Raw genomic sequence first — 27508 nt, 5'->3', positions numbered from 1 at the left:
GCCAAGTTACCGACTTTGGGTAGGTAGTCAAAACAGTCCATGGAGACCTGGTCCTTTTATTGCCATGAATTTGTTCCATGCATATATTGTCTACGTTTGTATACTTTCTGGGGACCGTGTCAAAAGTACCTGTTTGTTTGTTGTTTAACGCAGCACTCAGCAATATTTCAGCTTTATGACGACGGTCTGTAAACAATCGAGTCTGGACCAGACAATTCAGTGATTGACATCATGAGCATCGATCTGCACAACTGCGTTTCGATGACATGAATCAACCAAGTCAGCGATCCTGATCACCCGATCCCGTTAGTCGCATCTAAGACAAACATGGGTTGCTGAAGATAAATTGTAACCCGGATCTTCATGGGGATTCCGACCTAAAAATATACTCAGGGCATTATCTGATTCTCATTTCATTCAGCAGGAGAGCTTGGGACCCGAAATCAGCGCGGGATGTATTCCCGATTTTATAAAATCAATAATACATTTAAAATGTCATTAAAGATATTAATTCATAAAAATATCAATCTGAATACTTATAAACGAGTTAATCAAGTAAAATGAATAAATATTACAAAGTCGTTTGAGACGATCCACTAATTAAACCAATGAATAGCGAGAGTATTGAAACTTGCTTTAAATAAAAATATATCGTTAATTATGTCAATTCATGTGAATTATTGGTTGTCAACAATACAAAGGACGGAATGTGCCACCGTGACGTCACGTGATGCATTATGGGAAACAAAGACGCACGCATTTCACGTAGTTTTGATTGTTAAATCATAAAGTGGTAACGAGCACGTGTATACATGGTGACTTTATTTGCTTTGAAAACATAAGCAATCTTTATCATGAAAATTCAGAAACTAGGTGAACAAGGAATCCGTGCATATGAAAACTATTTGCGTTGAGATAATGACAGATGATAATCTTTGCCACATTCATATCGATGTGGATTCGCACGTAGACCCAAGGTCCGCCCGTACACAGGGAGCCCTCTTTAGGCCGGACTCTGTTAATCTGGAACACAGCTTTCGAATAGCTAATGAAGGAAACTAGACTGAAATATGGTCCCAGAAATAAATAAAACAAATTTAAAAATAAATTATATATCTACAAAATAAAAAAAATCCAAATCCAAAAGGAGGCCAGAACAATCCTTAATTTCAGCTGAGGCAATCTAGACTTGCCAAATCATTCTAGACATTGAGTTGGACTCCTTTTTCAATTTATTCTCTAGGGCCTGGGAGACAGACTAGACGGAAACTGAAGTATGAATATAAACTCATTCCAGAGATTTCTCTGGGGATTCACTGTCCGTATTAACGAGGCTGTCATTGTTATTCACACATTGTACACACGTGGGATTGAACCCGGGTCTCGGAAGTGACAAGTCAACTCTTTAACCACTGACTTACTCCACAGCTTTATCGACGAATCTAGGTCTGACACGGTTAAGAGAGTAACTTATATATTTTTCACAATGTTAGACATTTAAACAGCAGAGCTGAATCCGTTATTTTCACAATTATGCATTCCGCCTGTGCTACTATCAAAACACATTTTACAAGCTAAAAACATATACCAGTCTAAAAAACCTAAACCCACTTGGCATTATGAGACAGACTTTTTGTGCCATTCATACCAACATATTGTTCAGAACATATCCATGGAGAAATTCCTGTTGAATTAAGTATGGAAAGATGTTGCGCTACTTTGTTTTTTTCCATGGTTGACAAATCTTTAACAAAATCTGAACGCAACGGAGCGCAACCTGTTTACGTTCACAAAACGCCGTAGGGGAATGTGTTTTTACGTTCTGTTGTTACAACGTTTAATGTCACTAGTAACCTTTCTTCGAACTGTTCACGCCATAGAGATTTGTCAAGGCCAACTTTGAGTCGGTACAGAGGGTACTAACAGTACCATAAGTCCTGTTTAGGATCCAAATGATATTGAAACACCATGCAACGAGGTTATTTTGGTGAAAGGCCATTTCTTTTTTTCCCCGCTGTCAACAGCTATCTTCAAGTATTTTCGGGGACAAAATACTTTTTTCGTTAAATTCCGGGATCGCCTCTTCACCCACACACCCAGAATATCAAATGGTCGGTCCCTAACGCAGCAAGGGTCATAATCAGCGCATACTAGAGTAGCTAAGGGACGCAACTCTTCACAACGAATTTGCGGTGACTACTGGGCAACACGATCCCCTTGACATTGTTGTGTACTTTCCCAATATACATCGACTTGACCGAGGTAATTGCCTGGGTGTTTGTCATCGCCAGTTCACCGAACTAGTAGTCAAATATTTATATTTGTAAATTAGTTCAAAAGAAGGGAACACTGTAGCTTCGGAACACACCGCGGGAGACTTTTACGCCCGGGACGAATGAATTGTCCATCGTCGAGGTCGGAGCGGACGAGACATGACACATCTGATAGGAGAATGTTGAGGGGTCTGCAGTATCGGGACCATTGTCTCTGACTGTTGTCCTACACGGCGAAGAGCATCAATAGCCCTAGTCCAAGTGAAATGGGTTAGTGGGGTTCTAGGACAAAACATTGCGAAAGACATAGACAGACAGACATTCCAGTCTTTAGTGTACCGGGCCCCGTTCCACAAAGCGATTTTAACGTACGATTGTCTCAGGTCTGTGTTAGAGTATGGGAGTTACGATCGTCTAAGCGCTAAGATCGCTTTGTGAAACGGGGCCAAGGTAATAAAAATATATGAAAATGAAATTAAACGCGTGAGTGAAAAGACAGTATATAATATTTAAGGAACGTAGATATTGGTATATATTTTGAACGATATATAGTATGGGGGCTTGTGAGAGTTCTGACAGGGCTGTATCCCATACTTCAAGAAGCAACACATTAACACAGCAAGATCGGGGCTCACCTATACACGTTCTGGAAATGTTGGTATCGAACCCGGATCTGTTTAGTCGCGAGCGAACACACTATCAATTATGCTGACATGCGCCTTCATGGCCGTATTAAAATGTTGAATACTAAGGCTTGGTTTCATTAATATATATTCTGGTAATAATGGGTTCGAACAGGACCTGTGCAGTGACGAGAGAACTTGGAACTAGGAATAGAATACCTATTTAGGGAACGAACCCGGACTTGCTAAGTACTCTGTAAAACATGTGTTTGGGACCTAACCACAAACCTAAACACGTCTCTTGTCCCGTTATTTTGACATGTTAAAACTAAACGTGTTTATGGTTTTGTTTAGTAGCTGACATGTTTAGGGTCTAAATGGGGTAAAGACCTGCATACGCTTTGAAATTCATTGTAGGTAATATGATAAATATAAATATTTAAATAAATATGTAGTTAGCGTTTTATTGGGATAGAAGCAGTGAGGGTTGGGTAACTTAATAAAGGTTAAGGGTCTGTCGTAGAAACCTGAAATACTTTCATTGTCAGCTTCCGTTTCCTGCATGCGAGGAATACTATCAGTCATTCAGCAACAACACGTCTATGAACATAACACTTTGAAACATTCTGCGGGATACGAACCTGCAACCTTTCTACTTCTAGTCCTTCACGGGGTGGTCGGATAGCCAAGTGGTTAAAGCGTTCGCTCGTCACGCCGAAGACCCGGGTTGGAATCCCGACATGGGTACAATGTGTGAAGCCCATTTCTGGCGTCCTCCGCCGTGATATTGCTGAAATATTGCTAAAAGCGGCGTAAAACCATATTCACTCATTCACTCACTCCAGTCCTTCACGCTACAACTGTGCTACGGAGACTGTTGCTGCCACAAGTGTCAATCTTTCTTGTCATCATTAACTGATCTCGGTTTCTCTGTACATAGTAATGTTAATACTGCACCACGTTCTAGGTCCTAGTGGCATATGCATGTCAACCGGACTTGCATTATGATACAGTCGAACATGAAGGACCTGGAAAAGACTTCGAGTGATCCGGGGTTCGAGACATCAGGTAAATGCATGCTTAGTTTGGATACTTGGGACACAACGACGTTCGACTGTATATTTTATACATCTGATCTATATTTGACGCAATGCCCAATGACATGCATTTTATCTAAACATGTTTAGATTATAGGGATGTTGTGTTTAGGTGGTGTTTAGGCCGTGAGGCGAAAGCTCATGTCATGAGTTTAGAGCCTGAACGTGTTTGGAGGAAACACACCAAATGTGTATTCCGTTTAGGATTTACACACATTCCTAAATGTCTGGAATGTATTTACATTCTCAACACATTTTTTTTCTCACGAAAACGCAATATCAGCTGAGCTACTTCAATCCTCAACTTTAATTTGCTTCATTTTTTGTACACTCACCTCGACAACCTGTAAGACGAGAAACATGTCTAGCAGCTTCACCGCATCATTCACGTCACGTGTTTATCATTTATTACCGTATTAAATTAGTAAACGTGTCAACAGTCTTGGAACAGGTGTGCGAAAATGTAAACCTCAAGTGTCACCATAATGACGATGAGCTGCAACGGCCGTGATTCCATTACTACTGCGACATCACCAACTGCAACTGTCACAACAACATCCTCTCCCCGACTTGTAGCGACATCGCGGTGTTACCTGGCTACGTGCACGACGAGTTTATCAGCTCTTTATTTGCTCTGTAACATTTAGTGCGTGGCGGTATTAACTCACTTTGAAAACCCTCTTTCATGTTTAAATCATAAAATCTTAAAAATACATAAATGATGAGCTGTCACTCAAAATAGAAGATCAGCTGATCCACATGACACACAAATAGACGATATCCCCCCTGCTCTCTGAATGTAATCTATCAAATATGTCTCTTATTTATCGCGTCATGCAAGTCACGATGACTGTTGATGGCGGAAGGATACCAATACCACGCAATGAAATATATTTTCAGTTCTGAACTGTTCTGTAATATTTTAATTCGTTCTCTGAAAATTAAGCACTCTACGAATATTGAATTGTCGACGATTTACTAAATTCCTATTCCAGGTATTTTTCAAATTCTTTGGGGAAAATACCTAGAACGACAAATGATTTATGATCTTACGAAAAGGAATTGCGGTATTTCCATCCGAGGGGACGATAAACAGTAATTGCGAATTTCGTGTTGGTCATTTTTAACATTTTTAACCTAGCATTATATTTAATGCAAACGTTTGTAGATCCCATCCCTAACCAATTCGAAATTTCAAGCGGCTGTAACCAAAATGTATTCCTACGCAAAGGTAAAGTAGCGCCACTTCTCACGTCACATGGGATTGCGTAAAATTTCTCGCTGTTACCATTCAAATGTATTATATATGTATCACTTACAATTATACAAACACAACATGCCGAACCTAAGAAACGTGTTGTAGCATTTAATTCATCCACATTAACAACTGCAAGTTAACAATTTTAAGCCAAGTTGAGGGACATGAACCGCGACGTGGATGCCAGACACGTATACCACTACTGGATGATGGATGGATGATGGATGGATGACGGATGCATGGATGAATGATGGATGGATATGGAATATTTATGAAGTTGCAGTTATTTATTCGGAATCACAGTCCAGAATTATGTGACGTCTCTTTCCATATCGGAACATGGACCGATGATAGACTGACAGAACGAACGAATAGAATGTAGTACCGGTGACCAATGAAAAGCCGAATTATTTATAGAAAAACTGTAATTCCCAAGACCATTACAGAACATTTAATACGCTCTGTCAGGCTTCCCTTAAGGGTAAGAAACATAGTGATTGAACGAAAAAAGGATTATTTTCTATCAATATACACTGCGAAGAAACTTTTGCAGGGCCACCTATTTTTCGCTGGACAAGAGAACATCAAACATTCACTTGACCGGAGTCAAAGTCTACTTGTCTAGGGTATTGTACAAAAGTGGTATTTTTAATCACAAAAACGATCTGTGATTTTCGTTTTGATATTGACGCATCATTTTTTTTATCTTTTGAAGCATGAACCTTCATAGAGTGAAGGTCAAACTGTAGGAGCTGGTGACGACGTTCATACAATGTTTGACCCTCACTAGGGAATTCCAGGGGTGTCCAAGGAATGTGGACATAGTGTTTACGTAATATCAAGAACACGGTCTCGTGAAAAAGAATTATGTCGTTTATACACCCATGGACCTCTCGTCCAATGGAAAAGCTGTATATCGTGTAAACTTTAAATTAAAAAAATATTCAAACGCAAACCGCATGTTTGAGCAACAAGTTCAACCTGCCATGACGTCACACAATATGCTGTGCTATTGGCGCCTTGTTACTCTGACTGACCAATCAGAAACAAGGACGTACACAATATACTGCCGCCAAAGCTATGTACTTAGTACTTGTTACGAATATATTAAAAAAAGGGACTAAATGTCTGCGAACAAATGAGGCTGGGCCCCGTTCCACAAATCGATCTTAGACTTTCCACACCTCTAAAAATATCGCCAAAACAAAACTTCTTCGATTATGTTTGATATGACGTAAGTCAACACATAATAACAGATCCATAGTGTACAGTTGAACTCAGGGAGTGCAAAGGACCAATTCCCACACGCATTCGTCAAACAATAAACACCTAGAGACAATGTAGAGATATAATTAATCTAACATTACTCAGATATCTCATTCGTGTCATAGTGTCGGCCACATCAATGAATTTCTTTCCAACTTCATTTATCATCCAAAAGTGGTTCGAACAGGAGATATCCCTGGGGTGAGATCAAGCGATATCTTCATTGTAGATATCGCAGCAATAAAATTGCATCATAATGCTTTGCAGACCATTGTGACGTCATTGGTTTCCATGACGTCACAATCAAATGACATCACTAATGGCTCAGCTGCTGAAGCTGTTATCAGTACTTTTTAACACTAGAGACCCTGCTTATTACTGTCTACAAACTGAAAAGATGGAAGAATGCTGTTGGATGATAAATAAAATCTCACCCTCGTGTATTTTGATGTCAGATATATCAACACTCGTTGATAAAAGTTGAAAGACTCCTCGGCAATTGAGATTAATGAATAAATAGAGAGTCTCACCCTCGTGTCTTTCGATATCAAATATATCAACACGAGTTGATAAAAGTGGAAAAACTCCGAGGCTCTCTATTTATTCATAAATCTCAATTGTTTCAAACCGCCTCCGTTGTCTTGTGGTAGAGCGTTCGCCCGGGGAGCTTCAAAACTCCAAAAGACGTTAAAAATGGCACTTGTTGTTACCCTGCCTGGCACTCGGCATTAAGGGGCAAAACAAGGACTGGTCGGCGTCGAGTCAGTATACTGTGTCTGAGTGGGGTATTCATGTTAAACTGCGGCATGGTATCTCAGTGGGCTAGCACTTGAAAACTGACATTAGTCCGGTCAAAGTCGTTGCCATGAAAACTCGAAAAATATATTTTTCAGAAATCTCCAAACTGTCAAAAGGCACCAGTTCATAACTACACCTATCTATATGCACCAAGTTTGATTGAGATATCTATCATTGTTTTTGAGTTCTGCTCTGGATACGAAACGCGACGGACGGACGGAAGTACGGATGGACAGCACCCATTCCTACTGAAATTCTGTTCGAAACGGCGTTAATTACAACTCCCTCCCTCACGGCTGTGTTTTGTAAATAAATGATTACGACCACTCGTCCCTTTCCGTAACCGGAATGACGCGAGTCGTCAGGAAAGGAAAATACGGCCATTTGGGTTTCCCATGATGCACCGTCAAACCAATTCCTCACGGACACGTGGAAACAGTGAACGTCAAAACTACCCAGCTGTTAACGCTACCACTTATCAATGTAACTTATTCTTACTGGCTAAATGATACATTCCCCTCATCCATCAACAACAAAAATAAACTCATTAGGCTATGAATGGCACCTACACATGCAACGCCCAACTTTTATCGCAAGAAAGATAATAAAAGTCAAGTCCGTCCCCTCGAGGTTACTATAATGGGCGCATGACACAATCATTTAACACTTGCTACAGTTTCTCTGGTTTGTGAGGAGTTTTCCCTCAACATTCCCCAGGTGCATTCTGAATGTTGACGAAGGGGCAGAGCACTGGACTCAAATGTCCCGAAGTGACACGAATGTGAATATGAGTTTTGAAATTTTAATGGGAAAATATAGTTTTGAGTTTTGAATCTTGAAAATGTCAATCCCGTTTCGTATGTTAGAGAAATGAACCTCTTTGATTATGGTTAGTGAGTGAGTGAGTGAGTGAGTGAGTGAGTGTGTGAGTGAGTATGGCTTTACGCCGCTTTTAGCAATATTCCAGCAATATCACGGCGGGGGACACCAGAAATAGGCTTCACACATTGTACCCATGACGGGAATCGAACCCGGGTTTTCGGCGTGACGAGCGAACGCTTTAACCACTCGGCTACCCGACCGCCCTGAACATGGTTAGAATTGGTCTTGAACAACTCATGCTTGTCGTCAAGAAGCGACTGACGGTATCGGGTGGTCAGGCTCGGATGATGCATGTCATCGTGTCCCAATTGGATCGTCGCTCATGTTGGCAAACACTGGATTGTCTGGTCCAGATTCGACCGCCGTCATATAGCTTTTCCAAATGAATCTCCAAATAAAAAAAATGAATCTTCCAAAAGTCACAAAGTTGTATATCGAACGAGTATTAAAAATGCACAACAAAGCCATCATGCGCAGTCAGGGCCAACTGTCATATAAGGCACGTGCAGCACGGTCTTTTTCCAACATCAACCGACATGGCAGTGCCGTGATGTAAATATACTCGCTGTGATCTCTCTGTGACTTAAATGTGAAGTTTAAACCGTTACATCCAATGTCGTTGTTTGAATTCCACATATATTTTAAAATACCCTTCCATACAATAATAACCTCGATTTTTATTAACTTGGAGATACGTGGTCGTTTCCGGGCTCGTTCGCTGGATGAATGACGTCTATGTGAACAATTTACCCCCAACTGTCTGTACGTGACGCCCGACCCGTGACAGCCATTGTAGCTAGTCTGTCAATGTTACGCTAGAGTTACAAGGACGTTTGACAGTACCTTTATATGACGTGACGAATTATGACTTCCCGCGAATTCCATGGCCGTTGTTTAGATAGCGGCTGAAATTGTCGCTGTTTTTTAATTCCGTCTCTTTAGCAATACTAACGTGATTTTAATATCAATAAATATCTTTTTTTTATGTTTGACGAAGTGAGTGATAAGTGACCCGGGTTCGATTTCCGACATGCGTACAATGTGTGAAGTCCATTTCTGGTCTCCCCCCCCCCCCCCCCCCCCTGATATTGCTGGTATATTGCTAAAAGCGGCGTAAAACCATACTCACTCACTAATGTGGGTGGAAAGCCCGAAATGAAGATAGTGGCAAGCTTTGTCAAAACCTACGACCCAAGGTATTGTATTGACAGATCGGTGACCCCATTTGGGTGGCATCATGGAGGATCCGGGCCCGACTAAGGGAGGCAACTCTGCACATCGATATGTAATGCCATGGACCACTTGACCTCCCGTGCCCCATCGATAGTGCAGAAGATGAAGAATATATACATCGTTACCATCGTCAATATGCACAATCTTAACTTGTAAGTCTACAGTATTTTGTTACTTTGTTTGTTATTTAACGCCACACGCAGCAATATTCCAGCTATATGGCAGCGGTCTGTTAATAACCGAGTCTGGACTTGACAATCCAGAGATTGACATCATGAGCATCGATCCACGAAACTGGGATACGATGACATTCATCAACGAAGGCAGCGAGCCTGACCACCCAATCCCGTTAGTCGCCTCTTCTGATGAGCATAGTCGCCTCTTACGGCAAGAGCAAGTGTTGCTGAAGATTCGAACAGGGATCTTCATAAGTGGTAAGTCTGCAATTGAGTATGGGCGTTATGCTGTTCATAGCGCTTAGATCGTTTTGTGCAAGTGGGCACTGGGCCCCTTTCCTCAAAGCGATCATGGAGCTTTGTCGATAGTAACTCCCAATCATAGAGATAGCTTCTGGGACGGGCCATGACCCAGGCAAACACTGACTGTCCTAGCTACGCCATCTTGCTATGGTGACATCCGTCAGGTCAAAGGTGAGAGTTCAAGTACTAGTCATAACAATTGCCAGTCTCACAACTTGGGTTACGGAGCGATCTTCGTGCTAAGATGGGGCATGGGTGGCCTCGTCGTCTAAGGCGCCGCGATTCGCTGTGCAGAGTTGCGTCCCTTGGGCACGACAGAAACCTATGATTGTGGGTTCGAATCCCGGTTCGCCCAGATTATGTTTCTAGGTTTGTCAGCACCATACCCGTGCTCGTGGGTTTCACCGAAGTGGTCAACGTCTGAGACATGCATCACTTTTGGCTTTCCTTCCACATTAAGCTGACACGCCGTCACATAACTGGAGTACTGTTAAAAGCGGCGTTAAACCAGACCAGACACTTTGTGCTAAGATGAAACCCCATACTATAGCATAGATTTACGATAGTCGCTTAAACTAAAATCGATTTGTGGAACGGGGCCCTAATACATCGTCGGTTACTAGGACGGGATATGTAAAGTCAGATATGTTCTGAGAGTATGGTGAATTCATTTCCAAATTCCCTCTCAAGCCCCGACTAGTACTAGGCAGGACTAAAGTCGGTTCTATAGTGCTAGCCCTCAGAGATACCATGCCACGGTTCAACACGGGTACCTCACTCAGACACTGTGCCCTGATTTAGAGCCGAACAGTCCTTGTTTGGACCCCGAGCGCTATGGTAACAACATGTACCATCTTTTAGCGTCTTTTGGTATATTCGATTATGTCTATTTAACCATCACTTATTCCTGCACGTTCGTAAGAAGTAGTCAGTGGCTAGGCACGTTAATGTAAAGCTAGATTGGTTCAATGAGGACTCTGGTGAGAAAGGAATTTGCAACCACATAATCCCCACCATGTTTGAAATGTTGTACATTTGTGCCGGAAAAAGTAAATTAATTGATTTTCTAAAATAAGGTGTCTCAGATACCCATTAGAAGCTGTTTAATACGCGAAATATTAGTTTTAATTTCTAAAAATTATAAATCAATTCTATTTAAAAAATGATACAATGTAGAGGTGTTCTTTGAGTGCTGATTAAGCGCCAGTACAGTTCATTTTTAAAATAGAATATCGCTAACTTAAGATATTTTCAAATGAAAATGAAACATCAACTGATAGTTTCTTTTGCTCCTCAGTATACAATAAATACCTATTGTCTGAATATGCCGCCAAACAATATCTATCTCTTTTCAAGTTGTATAACTAAACATGGTCTTATAAAGGGTTGACGATAATTTTAATAAAAACCTTATCCCTTCACATTAGTGTCTATAAGCAGGCGGTGGTGGTATAGCCCAGTGGATACGGTGTTCGCTCGGCTCATCCAAGTCCGGGTTCGAGCCTCCATAAGGATTTACAAATGACGTGTTTTAATAGTAGCATGTCTTTAGTAAACCGATGAATGTGGTTTCGCCATTTGGGAAGGGCGATCGCTCTTGAGTCCCTAAAGCCGGGTTCGAATGTAAATGTGAGGTCCTAACCTAATTAGCCCATTGTTGTGACAGGGGTATAGAAACTCCATAACCACATCGCCATCTCTCAACACGTTGTGTTATCAGTACCCCTGACTCAACACCTGAAATAACAGCGGAATAACAGCCCCATTTCCAAACATTGAATTTCTGAAATTAGTAGCAACGGTCTCGTCGCGTATCCACCAAAGGTTCCAGGTCAGGTCAACTGTGACAACCGTGTCCTTGACCTTTGGAACACTGTCACAGCAAGGGGCAGATAACCCCATGCCATAGTTCACGTTATCGCTTCATGTACTATCTATAGTGGAATGCCAAGATTAGAGGTATAATGAGACAAGCTCTAAACATGAGGAATTTATGACCAACAACTGTTGATATATATGTGTTGATGATATAAAGACACTTTGATCGTAAGAGAATTTCTTTCCAACGAAACAATGTCTTAAACGTCATATTTAACCCAGCTGCTAATATTTAAACCGGAATAATAGACATAATAGATGATTTTTTATTTATTTTTAACATTTGTGTGTTATTAAAGTTAAATAATGTTTTCGATCAGTTTTATAATTCACTAGCATCGAAATGAATTCAATGAGCAACGTCATCTCGGAGACATAAAACTACGTTCCAATGTTTTATTTGATTAATATTTCTGGTCAATATTGTTATGTGTCAATCTGCAGTTTAAAAAAATTGTTATTTGCATCTCCGATGCATATTTGCGAATAAGCCCCTTTCGCTTTAACGGTTGATTACATCTAATGATTTATATCCAAACCGCCCCGTGTGGTAATTATAGTGCGGCATGTAGTAAAGATCGACTGCTCGACTGTCGCCGATTTTATAATCAGGAATGTCCAACGCAACGCATGTCCCACTTAAAGTCTTATATCTTAACGTTGAAAAAATTGGAAGACCGGTATCAATATTGATGTTCCATCTCACGTAACAGTTCTGTTAAACATGTTGATGATGTTATACTGGACAGGGTGCGGTTGTATGAAGAGATCTTAGCGCTAGGGTGATCTTAACACCCATGCTTTAACAAAGACTTGCGACAGCCGTGCCGCTAAGGTTGTTTTGTAAAACGGCACCCTTGTGGCGGGACTCACCTTTAGACGCTCGTCACTGACATATATCCTTGTAGCAAGCGGGTGGTGGAGCATCTGAGGCAGAGCTGTGTTGCAGGTAGATTTAAAGGCCACTGAACGCATAGGGTGAGCGTCCGCGTCCGTGGCGGGATACGCGACTATGGTGTTGCCCGATACAGGGATGTCAGTTCACGTCGCGAGGTACAGGTCATGTACTGATATAGGTGGATGTTTATAGTGTGATATTCCCTACCCCGACTAGCCACTATTCCCACCCTGACTAGTCATTATACACCACTCTGACTGGTCACTATCTCAACAGTGACTATTCACTATCTCTATCCTGACTAGTCACTATCTCCGCAGTGACAAGTCACTATCTCTATCCTGACAAGTCACTATCTCCGCACTGACTAGCCACTATCTCCACACTGACTAGCCACTATCTCCACCTTGTCTAGCCACTCTCTCCACATTGACTAGCCACTATCTCCACCCCGTCCAACCACTATCTCCACCCTGTCCAACCACTATCTCCACCTTGACTAGCCACTCTCTTCACATTGACTAGCCACTATCTCCACCCTGTCCAACCACTATCTCCACCCTGTCCAACCACTATCTCCACACTGACTAGCCACTATCTCCACACTGACTAGCCTCTATCTCTATCCTGACTAGCCACTATCTCCACCTTGACTAGCCACTGTCTCCACACTGATTAGTCACTATCTCCGCACTGACTAGCCACTATCTCCACATTGACGAGCCACTGTCTCCACACTGACTAGTCACTATCTCCGCACTGACTAGCCACTATCTCCACATTGACGAGCCACTGTCTCCACACTGACTAGTCACTATCTCCGCACTGACTAGCCTCTATCTCTATCCTGACTAGTCACTATCTCTACCCTGACAAGCCACTATCTCTACCCTGACAAGCCACTATCTCTACCCAGACAAGCCACTAACTCCACCCTCTGCACTTATCACAGTCACCTTTTTTGAGAAAACACTGACCAAACGAACAGTTCTTGAATTCAGGACAGACCAAGGAATCCTCGCCCCTCAGCACCCAACCCAAGGCGTTCACACACACCGATTTCCTGGGCCTCACCGATGTGACGTCAGAACTGTAAATGTCGGGGCTCACACAAGATGATGTTTAATGCGTGGGAATCAGTCCGCTCCCCTCGGGCGGGTTGGAATCTATTAATGGTCTCCGTGATGCATTACTGTGTGTCTGCATGCGGACAGCATCTCTGATCAACTCTGATCAATCAAAATATGCAAGATCGAGGAATTAGTCGATCCAGGAACATGAAAGCAATATATGTGCCTCTGCCTCCAGGCATTTTTGTATACCAAAGTTGCTGATAAATAGTGTTAAGATTGATTCCATTCTGAGGTATCTCTATATAATTAAAAATCGATGTAACGTCAATGCCTGCGTGACTGTGAGTGAGTGGGTGAGTGGGTGAGTTTCGCATTGCTGGACGGTTACGATAGTCGTAGTGATGAGCTGGTGGAACGAGGCCACGATTGTCCCTCGCAGCGCCATGATGAAACTGACATTTAGTCCCAGAAATAAAGTTATCATTTTAAAAAAATGTATATTTAGAAAATAAAGGGCTGAGGCAATCTAGACTTGCCAAATAATTCTAGACTTGAGTTGGACGCCTTTTAATATTGGAGTGAGTGAGTGAGTAAATATTCTTTTACGCCACTTCTAGCAATATTCCAGCAATATCACTGCGGGGGACACCAGAAATGGGCTTCACACATTGTACCATGTGGGGAATCGAGCTCGGGTCTTGGTGTGATGAGCCGACGCTTTAACCGACCGCCAGGCCTGCCCCACGTTGATCTGTTTACGCAATCCTGAACATGTTTAGACCCCGTTCGCATCAAAGGTAGGGGACAAGGAACGCGCTATTTGTTACAGCTACCACTTGAGAGATATGATCACGTGAACTGGGTTGACAAAGCAAGAAACGGGATCGTCTTGCATTCGAACCTCGTATCCTTACATCAGTAAGGGATGCAACTCTATATCAAATGATATTTCTGTATATTGTGCCGTGAAATATATATTTTGTTTGCGCTTTATAAGCTTCTAGATTTTGAAACGGAACAAAACATCGAAGTGTTGTCATCATTGAATTAAGGCATGTGTCTCTTCCCATATAATGCCACCCCCACCCCACCCCCACCCCCCAAACAAAAACAAACAAACAACAAAACAACAAAAACAAACAAACAAAACAGTCGTGACTCATGACTAGTGCTTAAGGGTTCGTTTTTTGACTTTCACGTTCCTCCCGCCCGTAGCAACATGAAAGAGACCTTAACACGACTCAACACTCGACATCCCGGATCTTAGAAAACTGCCGAAAACGACCAAACACAAAACACATAACAATAATAGATATGCCACCTTTAAATAATGACTGCTTCTGAACCGTATAATTTTTTCTCGTTGTTTCAGATGAACCTGCCAAATCACAGGTGTTTGATTGAAATGAACTTATGTCAGTCTCCTATCAGGTCTCGTTGAGATTTTAATCAACAATATTTTCAAAATGATAGCCTGATATGTTATATTAATAATTTACATGACATATTCATTCGATAGAATAATCCTTCCACTCGTATCCTCTTTAGCGTTTTTCATCTTGATTGTTAGGGGAAGGAAATCTGAGCAACAAAATATTAAATAATCCGGCCTAATTTTAAAAAAAATGTGCTAATAACAAAAATACGTATTTTATCCCTTTTTTAGATCTTGCCTTAATATGGGGGCGATGTTGGGTAACATGGTGGTTAAAGCGTTCGCTCGTCACGCCGAACACCCGGGTTCGATTCCCGACATGGGTACAATGTGTGAAGCCCATTTCTGGTGTCCCCAACCGTGATATTGCTGGAATATTGCTAAGAGCGGCGTAAAATCATACTCGCTCACTATTGCCTTAATGCAATTAAGTGATATTCCACTCAAGAATGGTATGTACTTTACGTGTACCTAAGAACCATATGCATTTTAAGTTTAATACTAATTAATATTAATCTCAGTAGTAGATAAGTGATAAGTATCCATCCTCACATCCTCATTTGATGACGTCACAGGTGCACCTACTAACCTCACGTGACTGATGACGTCACATAACCTTGACCTTGGGGGGGTGGGGGGTGTTGATGTTGTTGTCATGCGATCAATGACCTCGTATAACCTTGACCAATAACTTCGTTTAACAGTTGTATCAACAAACCATTTCCGGACAGTTGAAAGGAAAAACACTTGTGTAAACACGAGATTGTTTTGAAAGGAAACACTTAAATCAACGAGCGCGTATTTGAAACGTCTCCAGTTACTCAGATTATTTTTTATCAGTTGTATCAACAAAGCATTTCCGGACAGTTGAATGGAAAAACACTTGTGTAAACACGAGATTGTTTTGAAAGGAAATACTTAAATCAAAAAGCGCGTATTTGAAACGTCTCCAGTTACTGTTAGTCGAGTGAGTGAAGGTACAGATTAGATTTTATCAGTTGTATCAACAAGGCATTCCCGGACAGTTGGAAGGAAAAACACTCGTGTAAACACGAGGCTGTTTTGAAAGGAAATACTTAAATCAACGAGGGCGTGTTAGAAACGTCACCATTTACTGTTATTCGAATGAAGCTACAGATTATTTTTTATCAGTTGTATCAACAAGGCGTTCCCGGACAGTTGAAAGGAAAAACACTCTTGTAAACACGAGGCTGTTTTGAAAAGGGAACTACTCATATCAACAAGGCCGTCTCCAGTTAGTGTTTGAGAAAGGTCACATGCATATGAAAAAAAAATATATGAATAAATGCAGGAGTTGGTGATAGTTTTTTTCATTTACCATGGAGGAGTCAGCAGTACACACATCCATGCCTCGTTCCACCTCAACCGACTCATGGAAGCTCTTTGGGAAAAGAATACCCAAAACAGAAGCTGTCTTTTTTTCTCAAATCGTTATCATTTATATCGTAGTGATAACTTGCATCGTGAATTTGAGTCTAAACCAAACCAATTCCAACATGTGGACCGCATTTCTCAGTTCACATACTTCCTAACCCAAAAATCAAATCTAAAAGAGTCACCCTTAACCCGCATGTGTTATATAGATAAACAAGCCAGTGGTTTTAATTTCATTAAAGCAGAACGTTTTAGACACACAGAACAAGTTAAATATTTTTTTCCTCTGCTGTTGAGATGGACGACTGATTCCCTCCCCAGCACAGTTGAAAGGAAACACTTGTGTAAACACAACTGTTGTGAAAGGAAATACTTGAAAAACAAGGGCGTTTCTGAGACCGTCTCTAGTTACCGTTACTCGAGCCCTACTGTAATTTGAATACACCTGGTTTTTTTACCCTATAAATAACAGTGTTGTGACCTAAAATACTGCATTTGGTCTCTCTTGGTTCATGAATGAACATTGTGCTTATTCTCCATTACACAGGACTTTTTGGTCTCAATTTGGGGGAGATATATTTTCTGTGTGAAGGTAACAGTTTAATTTTTTTATTAATAGACCATATCTTTTTTAAAATGTATTTTCATAATACGTTTTATGTTATTACAAGTATTTCATATCATTGTTTCAATTTCTTGTAAAAACATTATCTGAGGATGTATTATAATTGTGAAATCATCATGTTGTCTTCATTAGTCTACACAGACATACCAATCTATTTTTATCTATTTTTTATTATTTATTTCAGAAAGATAAAAAGTATTCCAAGAACATTGTTTGCTAGACTTTATGTAAAAACAAAATAATGTCTACCCCATTTACAACACCTGTGTATACATGTGAGTTTTGTCAAAATTCCTACAGCAACAAACAGAACATTGTTAGACATCAGAGAAATTGTGGCCCAGCTTCCAAACATTTTGATTGTCAAATATGTTCCAAATCATTCAACCGTAGTGACAACTTACAAAGACACATAAAAAGTCAACACAAAGATCCACAACCATCTACTTCTACTTCTACCTTTACTTTTACTTGTCATACATGTTCGACCACTTTCCCATCTGTGAAAGATCTCACTAAACACAGGAGACAAACCCATTCAAATCAACAAAGTGGTGGAGGGGCGGCAGCTAAACGTAGGAAAACTAATGTAGATAATCAACAGTCATGTTCCAGACAAGCAATAAATGAAAATGTCAGGGAATTTGATTTTATTCCTCAGGGCCAAGAGGGAAATGATCCCTACTATTATTTTGTGAAAATTCAACCTGACATGATTCATCACTTGAAAACAGAAATTGAAACAAAACATAGTATCAAGTGGGGACTTTGTACCCAATTTAGATTCAGCAAAACAAACTCTGATGGTCTGACTACATTTAGTGAGCCTTACTTTAGAACCAAAATGTCTCCAGCCACCCAAGCTGATGATTTGGATGCGTTGTACGCTGAAGTCATAAATACAATCATGAAACTAATGGACAATTACGAAGGAGATAGTTCAAACTTAAACTTTGAAACTGTGTTGAGCGTGAAATTATCCGTGGTCAAATTTCAACCCTTTCGCGGAAGTTCATATCTTCCCCTCCCCCCTTCGTTAGAGAAAAAACACTGCCTGTTAGACATTAAAAATGTGGACGACAACCTCTGTTTTGCCTATTGCGTTTTGGCTCATCTGTTCCCCGTTCAGTCTCAACTGGTCAGAGAACAAGTGAGTCACTACAAGGACAAACTACACGAGTTAGCTTTGAAAGGGTGTGAATTTCCTATGAGTCTCAGTCATATTTCAAAATTTGAAAAAACAAACAATGTAAGTATCAATGTCTATGGTTTTGACGAAGATGAGAACCAACAGCATGTCATCTTTCCATTACGAATCAGTTCAGTAACTTCCGAAGTACCCAAAGAGCGTCACATCGATCTCCTCCTGTTAACTCAAGAAGTAGAGGAGGAAGACGAACCCCCGCTGTCTCATTATGTTCTGATCTCAAGTTTGCCAGCTTTGATCAGAAAAACCGGAGACTGTCACAGCAAATTCATTTGTCGAAAATGTTTGTGGTCTTTCACCGCTGAAGACAGACTACAAAGGCATACCCCCTACTGTTATCACAAAGCACAGCGAATTAAAATGCCTGAACCAAACAAAGCTTTTCGAACATTTGGGTTGGGCCACTATGCCAAAACAGTCAAAGTCCCCTTTGTGATCTACTGCGATTTTGAATCCGTGTTGTCACCTTTAGAACATAATGAGACACCGGGGAGGAGAGGAAGTCACCACCACGTCCATGAGCACATTCCATGCGGTTACAGTTATCAAATTGTATGTCGGGAACCCGACATGTACTCGTTTCCATTGAGAACCTATAGCGGGGAACGGGCTTCAGAGCATTTCATGACGCATCTTTTGGAGGATTACGATCAAATCATGGACATCTTAAATCATCCCGTGCCCATGACATTAACAGATGAGGAAAAGTTAGCTTTTGTTTCGGAAACCCATTGCTATCTTTGCGGGGAGAAAGTACAGAAGAATGAGCGACACATCGATCACGATCATTTGACGGGTCGAGTCAGGGGTCTGTGTCATAATTACTGCAACGTCAACTACAACGAAGCCAAATTTGTCAATGTCATTTGTCACAATGCTTCGAGGTATGACAATCATTTGATTCTTCAAGCAGCAGAACTGTTTGCCGATCGAAAGTTGACGTGCATAGGTCAAAATTCGGAACACTTCATCATGTTTCAAATAGACCAACTTCGTTTCTTGGACAGTTTCAAATTTTTAAACACCAGCTTACAAAATTTGGCCAACAATTTGAGAAGCAAAGGAGAAGAAGAATTTGTCTATTTGGCAAAGAACTTCCCCGAACATGTGGCATTGCTGACTCGAAAGTTACCCTACTTTTATGAGTATGTGGATAGTTTTGAAAAATTAGATCGAACAGAATTTCCGAGTCGTGACGACTTTTATTCTTCCTTATCGGAAGACACCATTTCTGAACGAGACTATGCCTTCGCCCGTCACATTTGGGAGACTTTCAAAATTACATCGGTGAGACAGTTCATGGAATTGTACGTTGCCGTAGACACTTTGATTTTGACCGATGTGTTCGAAGCATTCCGTGACATGTGTCTGAGCTACTACAGATTGGACCCGTGTCAGTACTTTACTCTCCCGGGGATGGCCATGGATGCTTGTCTTTTGATGACGGGGGTGAGCTTAGATCTTATGACTGATCCAGATATGTATAACTTTGTCTCAAACGCAGTGAGAGGAGGCGTGGCGAGTATCAATCATCGCCACGCTCAAGCCAATAACAAACACATGTCCGATTTCGACCCCTCCAAACCCGAATCTCACCTGATGTACTTTGACATTAACAATTTGTATGGTGCAGCCATGAGTTGTCCTTTACCTCAAGGTCATTTTGACTGGGTAGACGAAACGGAAATAGAGTCTATTGATTGGTTGCAACTCGACCCCGAAGGTAGCGTGGGTTACATTGTAGAGTGTGATTTGGAATATCAACGTCACCTTCATTCTGTCCATCAGTCTCTGCCCCTCGCTCCCACCAAAGAAAGCATTCCCTTTGAAGATATGTCCCCCTATCATAGAGAATTGCTCGCAGAGCTTGGTATCAAAGGGGTGAAAGCCACGGGAACCAAACTTTTTGGCACATTGAAAGACAAAGAAAATTATATCATTTACTTTGCTACTTTGCAGCAATATTTACAATTGGGTTTGAAACTGAAAAAAGTACACAAAGTTTTGAAATTTACTCAGTCCAAATGGATGAAGCCCTACATTGACTTTAACACTCAGAAACGAAAAGAAGCCACGGATGACTTTTCGAAAGATTTGTTTAAACTGCTCTCGAATGCCGTGTATGGGAAACAGTTGCAAAATGTAAGAAATTACAAACAAATTGAATTAATTGCGACCGAGGAAAGACTGCGACGGTTTTCATCAAAACCCAATTTCAAAAGTGTAAACATCTTTTCGGAAAATTTGGTCGTGGTGAGCATGGAAAAGGTGTCTGTGACTTTGAACCAACCCGTCGCCGTTGGCTTCACCATTTTGGAACACGCAAAAAGACTTCTTTATGACTTTCACTACAATGTCATGTTGAAGGAATACGATAGTGACAATGTCAGGGTCCTCATGACAGACACGGATAGCTTGTTTTATCAAATCTGGTCCCCCGTGGGTACTCCTGTCCGCGATCCTCAAGACTTTATGTCAGCTAACACCCACCTCTTTGACACCTCAAACTATCCTGTAGACCACCCACTTCATTCCATGGAGAGACACAAAGTCATCGGTTTGATGAAAGATGAAGTGGGTGGCAAAACCATCAGAGAGTTTGTCGGACTTCGTCCCAAAAACTATAGTTTTATTTTTGACAAAACTCCCGGTGAAAGGGTAGAGAAACGCACTGCTAAAGGTGTGCAGAAAGCTTTTGTCCGAAACCATCTGCGTCACCGGATGTTTAAAGATTGTCTTTTTAAACACCAACAAAACATGGCAACATTTCATCAAATTCGATCCATTCATAACACACTCTTGACAGTCAAAGTGACCAAATTGGGTTTAACTCCTCAAGATGATAAGCGATACTTGCTGGCAGATGGCATCGAATCTCGACCCTATGGATTCAACCCTACTTAGAACTTTGTAACTAACATTCCCCATTCCAAGAAAATATGAGAAAAATGAGATCGTCTAGCAAACAATGACCACATCCACGAAATGATGAAACCTCTGGAGTGTTCCTCGACACGTGAAAGGTAGTAAACACATTTCATTTTTGTTGTTTTTAAAAATACTTTCGGAAAAATATGTTGTGAAATAAAAAATTTAAAAACAGTTAGTAATGAAAGCTAGAAAAAAAATGGCAGAAACAAAATAGGTTTGACATCAACACATAAAAAAATTGGTTTGACATAAAACTGAAAATAGATTTTATCAAAAGAAAAAACAAACAAAAAACAAACAAATAAAATAAAACACTAGAAATATGTTTGAGAGTAACAAAATATGTTTGATAAATAAAATCAAAACTCATACAGAAAAAAAAAATGTCCAGGATATAAAGTTTAAAAAAAAATTTAAAAAATGTTTTTTTCTATAAACAGGATGAGTGGACGAGCAACTTCCTACCACTACAGGGTGAGAGGGGGAAGAGGAGAACTTATCCGAGATGGGGCACAATCGAGACGATCTCTCCTTGCTGCTTATCTTGCTGGATGTCGATCTTTGGAGAGAACCCTGAGAACTCATCGTCAACGGAATAGCACATCAGCGGATATATTAACAGGACCTTTCACTATTAGCGTCCTGGAAGTGAGTATTCCCGAACCAAATCATAATCTTCGATCAAACAGAGAACAATTTGAAATGGTCCTTGAAAAGCTTTACTTGGACCGCCTATGTGTCAAAGTGAATGAATTGTGCAATAGTAATTGTTATGGGTGTGAGATAAATCACCCATCGCAACGCAATCATCAGTGTTTGATGATGGAGCCGGATGAACGTGCGATGATGTACTTTGACGATGCTTTAGAAGCTGTGTCCCATGGCAACATCCTCGAAGAGGCGAGGACACAAAAGAATTCTTCTGGAGTTGACTTCCTGGACATTCAAAACCTGCCTTATGAGAATGTTGATGACTTGAACAGACATTTTTTAACTTCCAGTAGGAAGGAACGATTGGAGGCCAAATTGATTGCGATCATATGATGAGATCATGAAAGTATTCATTTACGTATCATAAATTGATGAAACAATGCATAGTCAGTGAATTGATTTGATATATTGTAAATAAATAATATGTCTGTTACTCAGTGTGAATAAAAGTTAGAATAAAAGAATAATGTGTTCTTTTCATGCGTGTTTGTCTTTCTTTGTCGAATGTATTATGAACAAGAGATAACAGAAAGGTTATCAGAGAGAGTTTGAATAGTATTCAACCCATAAATATACTACATAAACACCCACTCAACAACCAATGAAATGTTTTTTTCATGTAGATCCAATCATCAAAGGTTTTCATGAACACGTGATCAACAAACTAACCAACCAACCAATGAATTTGAAATAATAGAATAGTGTCATGCTCGTCATTGCGCTTAAATCACACGCATTTCATCCTGTACCTTCAGAGACTCGAGTTGTGTCAGAAAAAACACGGTTACTGTATCATGGAAACAAGGTTAGTGTTCACTCCATTTTGATTTACAATTAACATAGCTAATTTCTTTTAAGTTGTTAATCATAGTTTTAGTATTCACTCGACATAGATATTGCCTTTTAATTTGTTAATGCTGGTATTTGTCACTTTTTGGTTTTTAAAGAATAAAATAAATAAATATCAAAGAGCTGTCGCAGAAATTCTAAATTCAGTCATTCTATCTTTAAACAGAGTGGGAAGAAAAGACAAATCTACTTTCTATTGCTGGAAGCAGGTCGTGAAAATGCCGCACACCCTAAACGAGGCAGTCATTCGTCAATCTCACGAATGGTTTCCAAGTCGAGACGAATGCGTGAAGGATGCCAAGCGCAAGTTTGAAGACGAATTCAACGTCACGAAGCGAGTCATCATCAAGAAATCTCGCTGGGCACTGTCCGCGGACGAGGTCGCTATGGCGGAGAAGATGAAACTCGTGGAAAACCTGTTGACTTTATGCTACTGTATTCAAGTCACCAAGATAATCAAACGACTGTCTCGTGAACTGTGTTTCGGGTGCATGTTCGATGCGGAAGGTGAACGGGACCACACCTGCAACATGTCTGAACAACAACTGGTGGAGAAATACTTTAACATGACATTATCCGACGTAGACGATGTAGAGGTGCACGAAAGCTGGAGAAAACTGCTGCTAGAAGACCCGAGTTTTCGAGATGTGAGGGACTTTAACTTGGTCCCGTATCGATGCAAAGACTATCGTGACTCTCAATTTAAAACGTCTCAATGGAAGGAGGGATTGAAAGAACGGGTCGAGAAAATGTTAAAGTTAGACAAAAGAATGTGAATGTACATTTTTAGAAAAATAACCTTTTGACAGCCGAATGGTGAGATGTTTTCTCGAGCGTTATGTTTGTTTGTTTATTTTAAGTATGATATTGAAAATAAAAATCAATGTCGAAAATTTGTTTTGTTTTGTATTTCATCTTCAGACACGCATAGATGACAATGATATAAAACGAAACATCATCCTTTATATTCTATCATTACACGATGAGCTCGAGAGAGATAACTTCTGACAAAGTACTGGAAGATTATTATTTCACTCCCAGAAATCCGGGGGCGTTTTGGGGTCCGGGTAAACTCAAAAAGGTGTTGAAAGGTCAATTGAAAGTTCCAGCGAGGGGTGTCAGACGGTTTGTCAACAATCAAGATGCTTACAGTTTACACAAACCCGTCAGATACCGTTTCAAACGAATGAAAGTCAGAGTGAATTCTATCCACGAAATGTTTGACGTGGATTTGGCCGACCTGTCTAGGTTTACGAAGTGGAACGATGGTGTGAGATACTTGCTGGTGGCCATCGACATATTGAGCCGCTTTGCATTCGCCCTTCCGTTAAACGATAAGAAACCAGAAACCGTCTTGAAAGCTTTCAAACAAATCCTCGAGCAGCGACGTCCCGAGAAAGTGAGAGTAGATGGTGGAAGCGAATTTAAGGGCGCGTTCAAGATGTTTTTACAAAAACAAAAGATAAAACTCACCATAGCTCGCAACGAAAACATCAAAAGTAATTACGTGGAACGTTTCAACAGAACACTGAAATCGCTGATCACCAGATACATGACCCACAATAACACCAAACATTATCTGGACGTTCTGGCGGATTTAGTATCCAATTATAATCATACCCTACATTCTTCTCTACCACGTCTCTCTCCGGCAGATGTCGATAAAACCAACGAAGTGAAAGTGTGGAATCACGTCTATCTGGAACCTCTGAGAAAAGTCAAACCCGTCATCAAGAAATACTTATTTAAATTGGGCGACCTGGTTCGCATCTCATACCTCAGGAAACCTTTCAGCAAGGAACTCGATCTCAAGTGGACGGAAGAACTGTTTAAAGTGGCCCAACGTTACAAGAAACAAACCTTCCCTCAGTACAAGCTGAAAGATTTTCACGACGAACCCCTGGAAGGCAGCTTTTACGCGAGCGAACTGCAGAAGGTCGACAAAGCTGCGGATGTCTTGTGGCAGGTGGAGAAAATTCTGAAGAGAAAAAAAGTGAAAGGGAAAACCTACGCTCTCGTACGTTGGCTCGGCTGGCCTTCGTCTTTTGATTCCTACGTAGAAGAGAGCGAACTGAAAGACCTCTAAAATAAAAATATAAAAAAATACACAATGGAAAAGTACATCTTTCTGAAAAGCACCGATTCCAAAACGACAGCCTTTCCGGAGAATTCTCCTTATCACTTCCGCGTCAAATTAAATCAAAGGTTAACCTTCGACGGATTCTGGACGGTGTCTTTGGTCGAGCTCAATTTTGGAAAGCTGAATCGGACAAATATCGCCGGTGGTGACCCCTACGTGGACGTGTTATGCAACTTAGGCGACAGTTCGTTGGTGGGGGAAACTCAACTGGCCTTATTGAGACGTATCGATCTGAGACAGGGACCCTCGTACACTTTTGGTACCGAATTTAACATTCGTATCAAATTGAAAGAAACCGACAATATCGAGTTGTATTTAAAGTCGGCAAATACCTCCATGCCTTCATTCTTAACGGAGGAGACCTACGCCACACTTCATTTGAGACGTTATCCTTTCGTGGAGTAGTAGGAGTATTGTGACCATGGATTCGTCTTCCCGTCCGCTGTACTTTCCCGACTACGCCAAGTTTAAACATTACTTTGACAAAAAGCGGTCGTCTAGACTAGTCAACGGGAAATTACAAAGGATGGTGATCCAACCCCATCGACCAACAGCAGCAGCAGCAGCAGCAGCAGCAGCACAAACAGCGCAACGGTCAGATGCATCTAAGATGGTCGTTCAAATGACTTCCGAATCCCAGAGCGAGGTTGACAGGGCAGAGGCTCAAGGCAAGAGGGTGAAGGCTTTAAAACGAAAGGCAGGAGTCAAATGCGTCACTACGAAGAAAATTCGTCGAACTGACAACATCAACGCCACACCTTCCAAGACGGCAAAAGTGCTCAAGTGTACCCCGGTGAAAGAAGACGATATCTTTAGTTAAAAGTAATCATGGCTCTGTTGAACGATAAAGAATTTGAAGAGCTGGTGCCAGAAACTTTGAACCTCTTCACTCTACCCCCTTATCAGACTAGCGTTCAGAAACATTACTTCGTCAACGTTCGCCCTTTGAGCCAAATCAACGATTCCACGCCTTTGGAATTTCACGTGTCCAATTCCGGAGGCGACTACGTCGATTTGAAGCGCACCCGTCTACACCTCAAAGTCAAAGTCACTCAAACGGACGGTACGGCTTTGGCAGAAGATGAAAACGTGGCCCCCGTGAATTTGTTTTTACAGTCGCTTTTTTCTCAAGTGACGGTCTACCTGCAGAATCAGCTGGTGTCTTCCACCAACAACCATTACGCTTACAAAAGTATGATGAAGACCCTGTTGGAGTATGGACACGAGGCCAAGAGCACCCAGTTGACCACGCAGCTGTTCTACAAGGACGTAGCCGAACAAAACTCTGACCTGGAGAGCAGCAACGTCACCGGATCTATCAACGGCGGAATGTCGTCGAGAGCCTCCTACATAGCGGACAGCAAAGTACTGACCATGTCGGGACCCATCTACGAAGATATCTTCGACGTTAACCGTTACCTGCTGAACGAGGTAGACCTGACATTGAAGATGTACAGATCGGATCCTAAATTCTGCTTGATGAGCAGCGTGATCGACCACGAATTCAAAGTTCAGATCTTGGACGCCTACCTGCAGGTGTGCAAAGTCAAAGTAAACCCCGCCCTGATCTTGGCTCACAACGAACTCTTCGAAAAGTCCAACGCCCTCTACCCGTACACCAAAACCGAGGTCAAGGTCACCAGCATCCCCACCAGCCAGCAGACGCACTCCATCGACAACGTGTCCAACCCGGTGGCCAACAGATACATCGTGGGACTGGTGGAGAGCGCCAGTTTGAACGGGTCGTATGCCGGAAACCCCTTTAATTTCAAGTCCTCCATGCTTAAAAAAGTGACCCTGTACGTCGACGGCGTCAGTGTGCCCAGTCAACCCACGGAGGCGGACGATGTCGAGTCTTACGTCAACATGCTCGACGGCATGGATCTCTGGAAGAAGGACGAAGGAAACGCCATCACCAGAAGCGACTTTCTCTTGGGGAGCGCCTTGTTCGTCTTCGACCTGGACAAGATGTGCGAAGATTCGGAGTACCTCAACCTGGTGAAATCAGGCACCGTCAGGTTGGAACTGGAATTTAAATCGGCACTGATCAATCCTCTCAGTTGCGTCGTCTTGACTCAGAGGAATTCCCTCATCGAAATCGACCGAGCCCGCAACGTGTTCGTCAAGTAAGCGAGGCGATGAAGGCTTCTCAGTTGATGTGCGCCATACAGTGCGACTCGAGCTTACAGAGACACGTGTTAGGCGTTTATGCAAAAGATACTTTACCCGTGCTCTCCCCTTCTTTGCTGAAAAAGGGAGTCAGTCTCATCGTCAATACGGATGTTAGACAAAACAAAGGTCGCCACTGGATTGCTATGTATCTCCGAGGAAACAACAGAGCAGAACTGTTTGACAGTTTGGCAGAACCGGTTGACGTTGTATTCGATCGTTATTTAAAGTCCTACGTCGGTTCTTACACTCGCAATATTCAACAGTTACAATCTACAGATTCCAAGG

The 27508-nt window shown here is 41.5% G+C and overlaps 2 protein-coding genes across 3 annotated transcripts in view; one reads left to right on the top strand and one right to left on the bottom strand.

Annotated features, from left to right (window-relative positions):
- LOC139445361 (globin-like) overlaps positions 1-27508 on the bottom strand; it is a 53655-nt gene that overhangs the window by 12363 nt on the left and 13784 nt on the right. The window contains exon 1 of one of the 2 annotated variants that reach the window (XM_071226492.1): positions 12661-12746. The exons of the other annotated variant lie outside the window; for it this stretch is intronic. The gene's annotated coding sequence lies outside the window, so the exon portion shown is untranslated. Of the gene's footprint in view, positions 1-12660; positions 12747-27508 lie in introns of those variants that run through there. 2 annotated transcript variants of the gene reach the window in all.
- Positions 25880-27181, top strand: LOC139445377 (uncharacterized protein F54H12.2-like). The gene has a single exon (XM_071226513.1). It carries the CDS (start codon positions 25880-25882, stop codon positions 27179-27181), a length of 1302 nt encoding a protein of 433 aa, XP_071082614.1.

This window comes from Haliotis cracherodii, unplaced genomic scaffold (genome assembly GCF_022045235.1).
Source record: "Haliotis cracherodii isolate W230 unplaced genomic scaffold, xgHalCrac1.p SCAF_6, whole genome shotgun sequence".
NCBI lineage: Eukaryota > Metazoa > Mollusca > Gastropoda > Lepetellida > Haliotidae > Haliotis > Haliotis cracherodii.
Note: the sequence above shows the minus strand (reverse complement) of the source record. Positions and strands in the feature narration are given on the sequence as shown.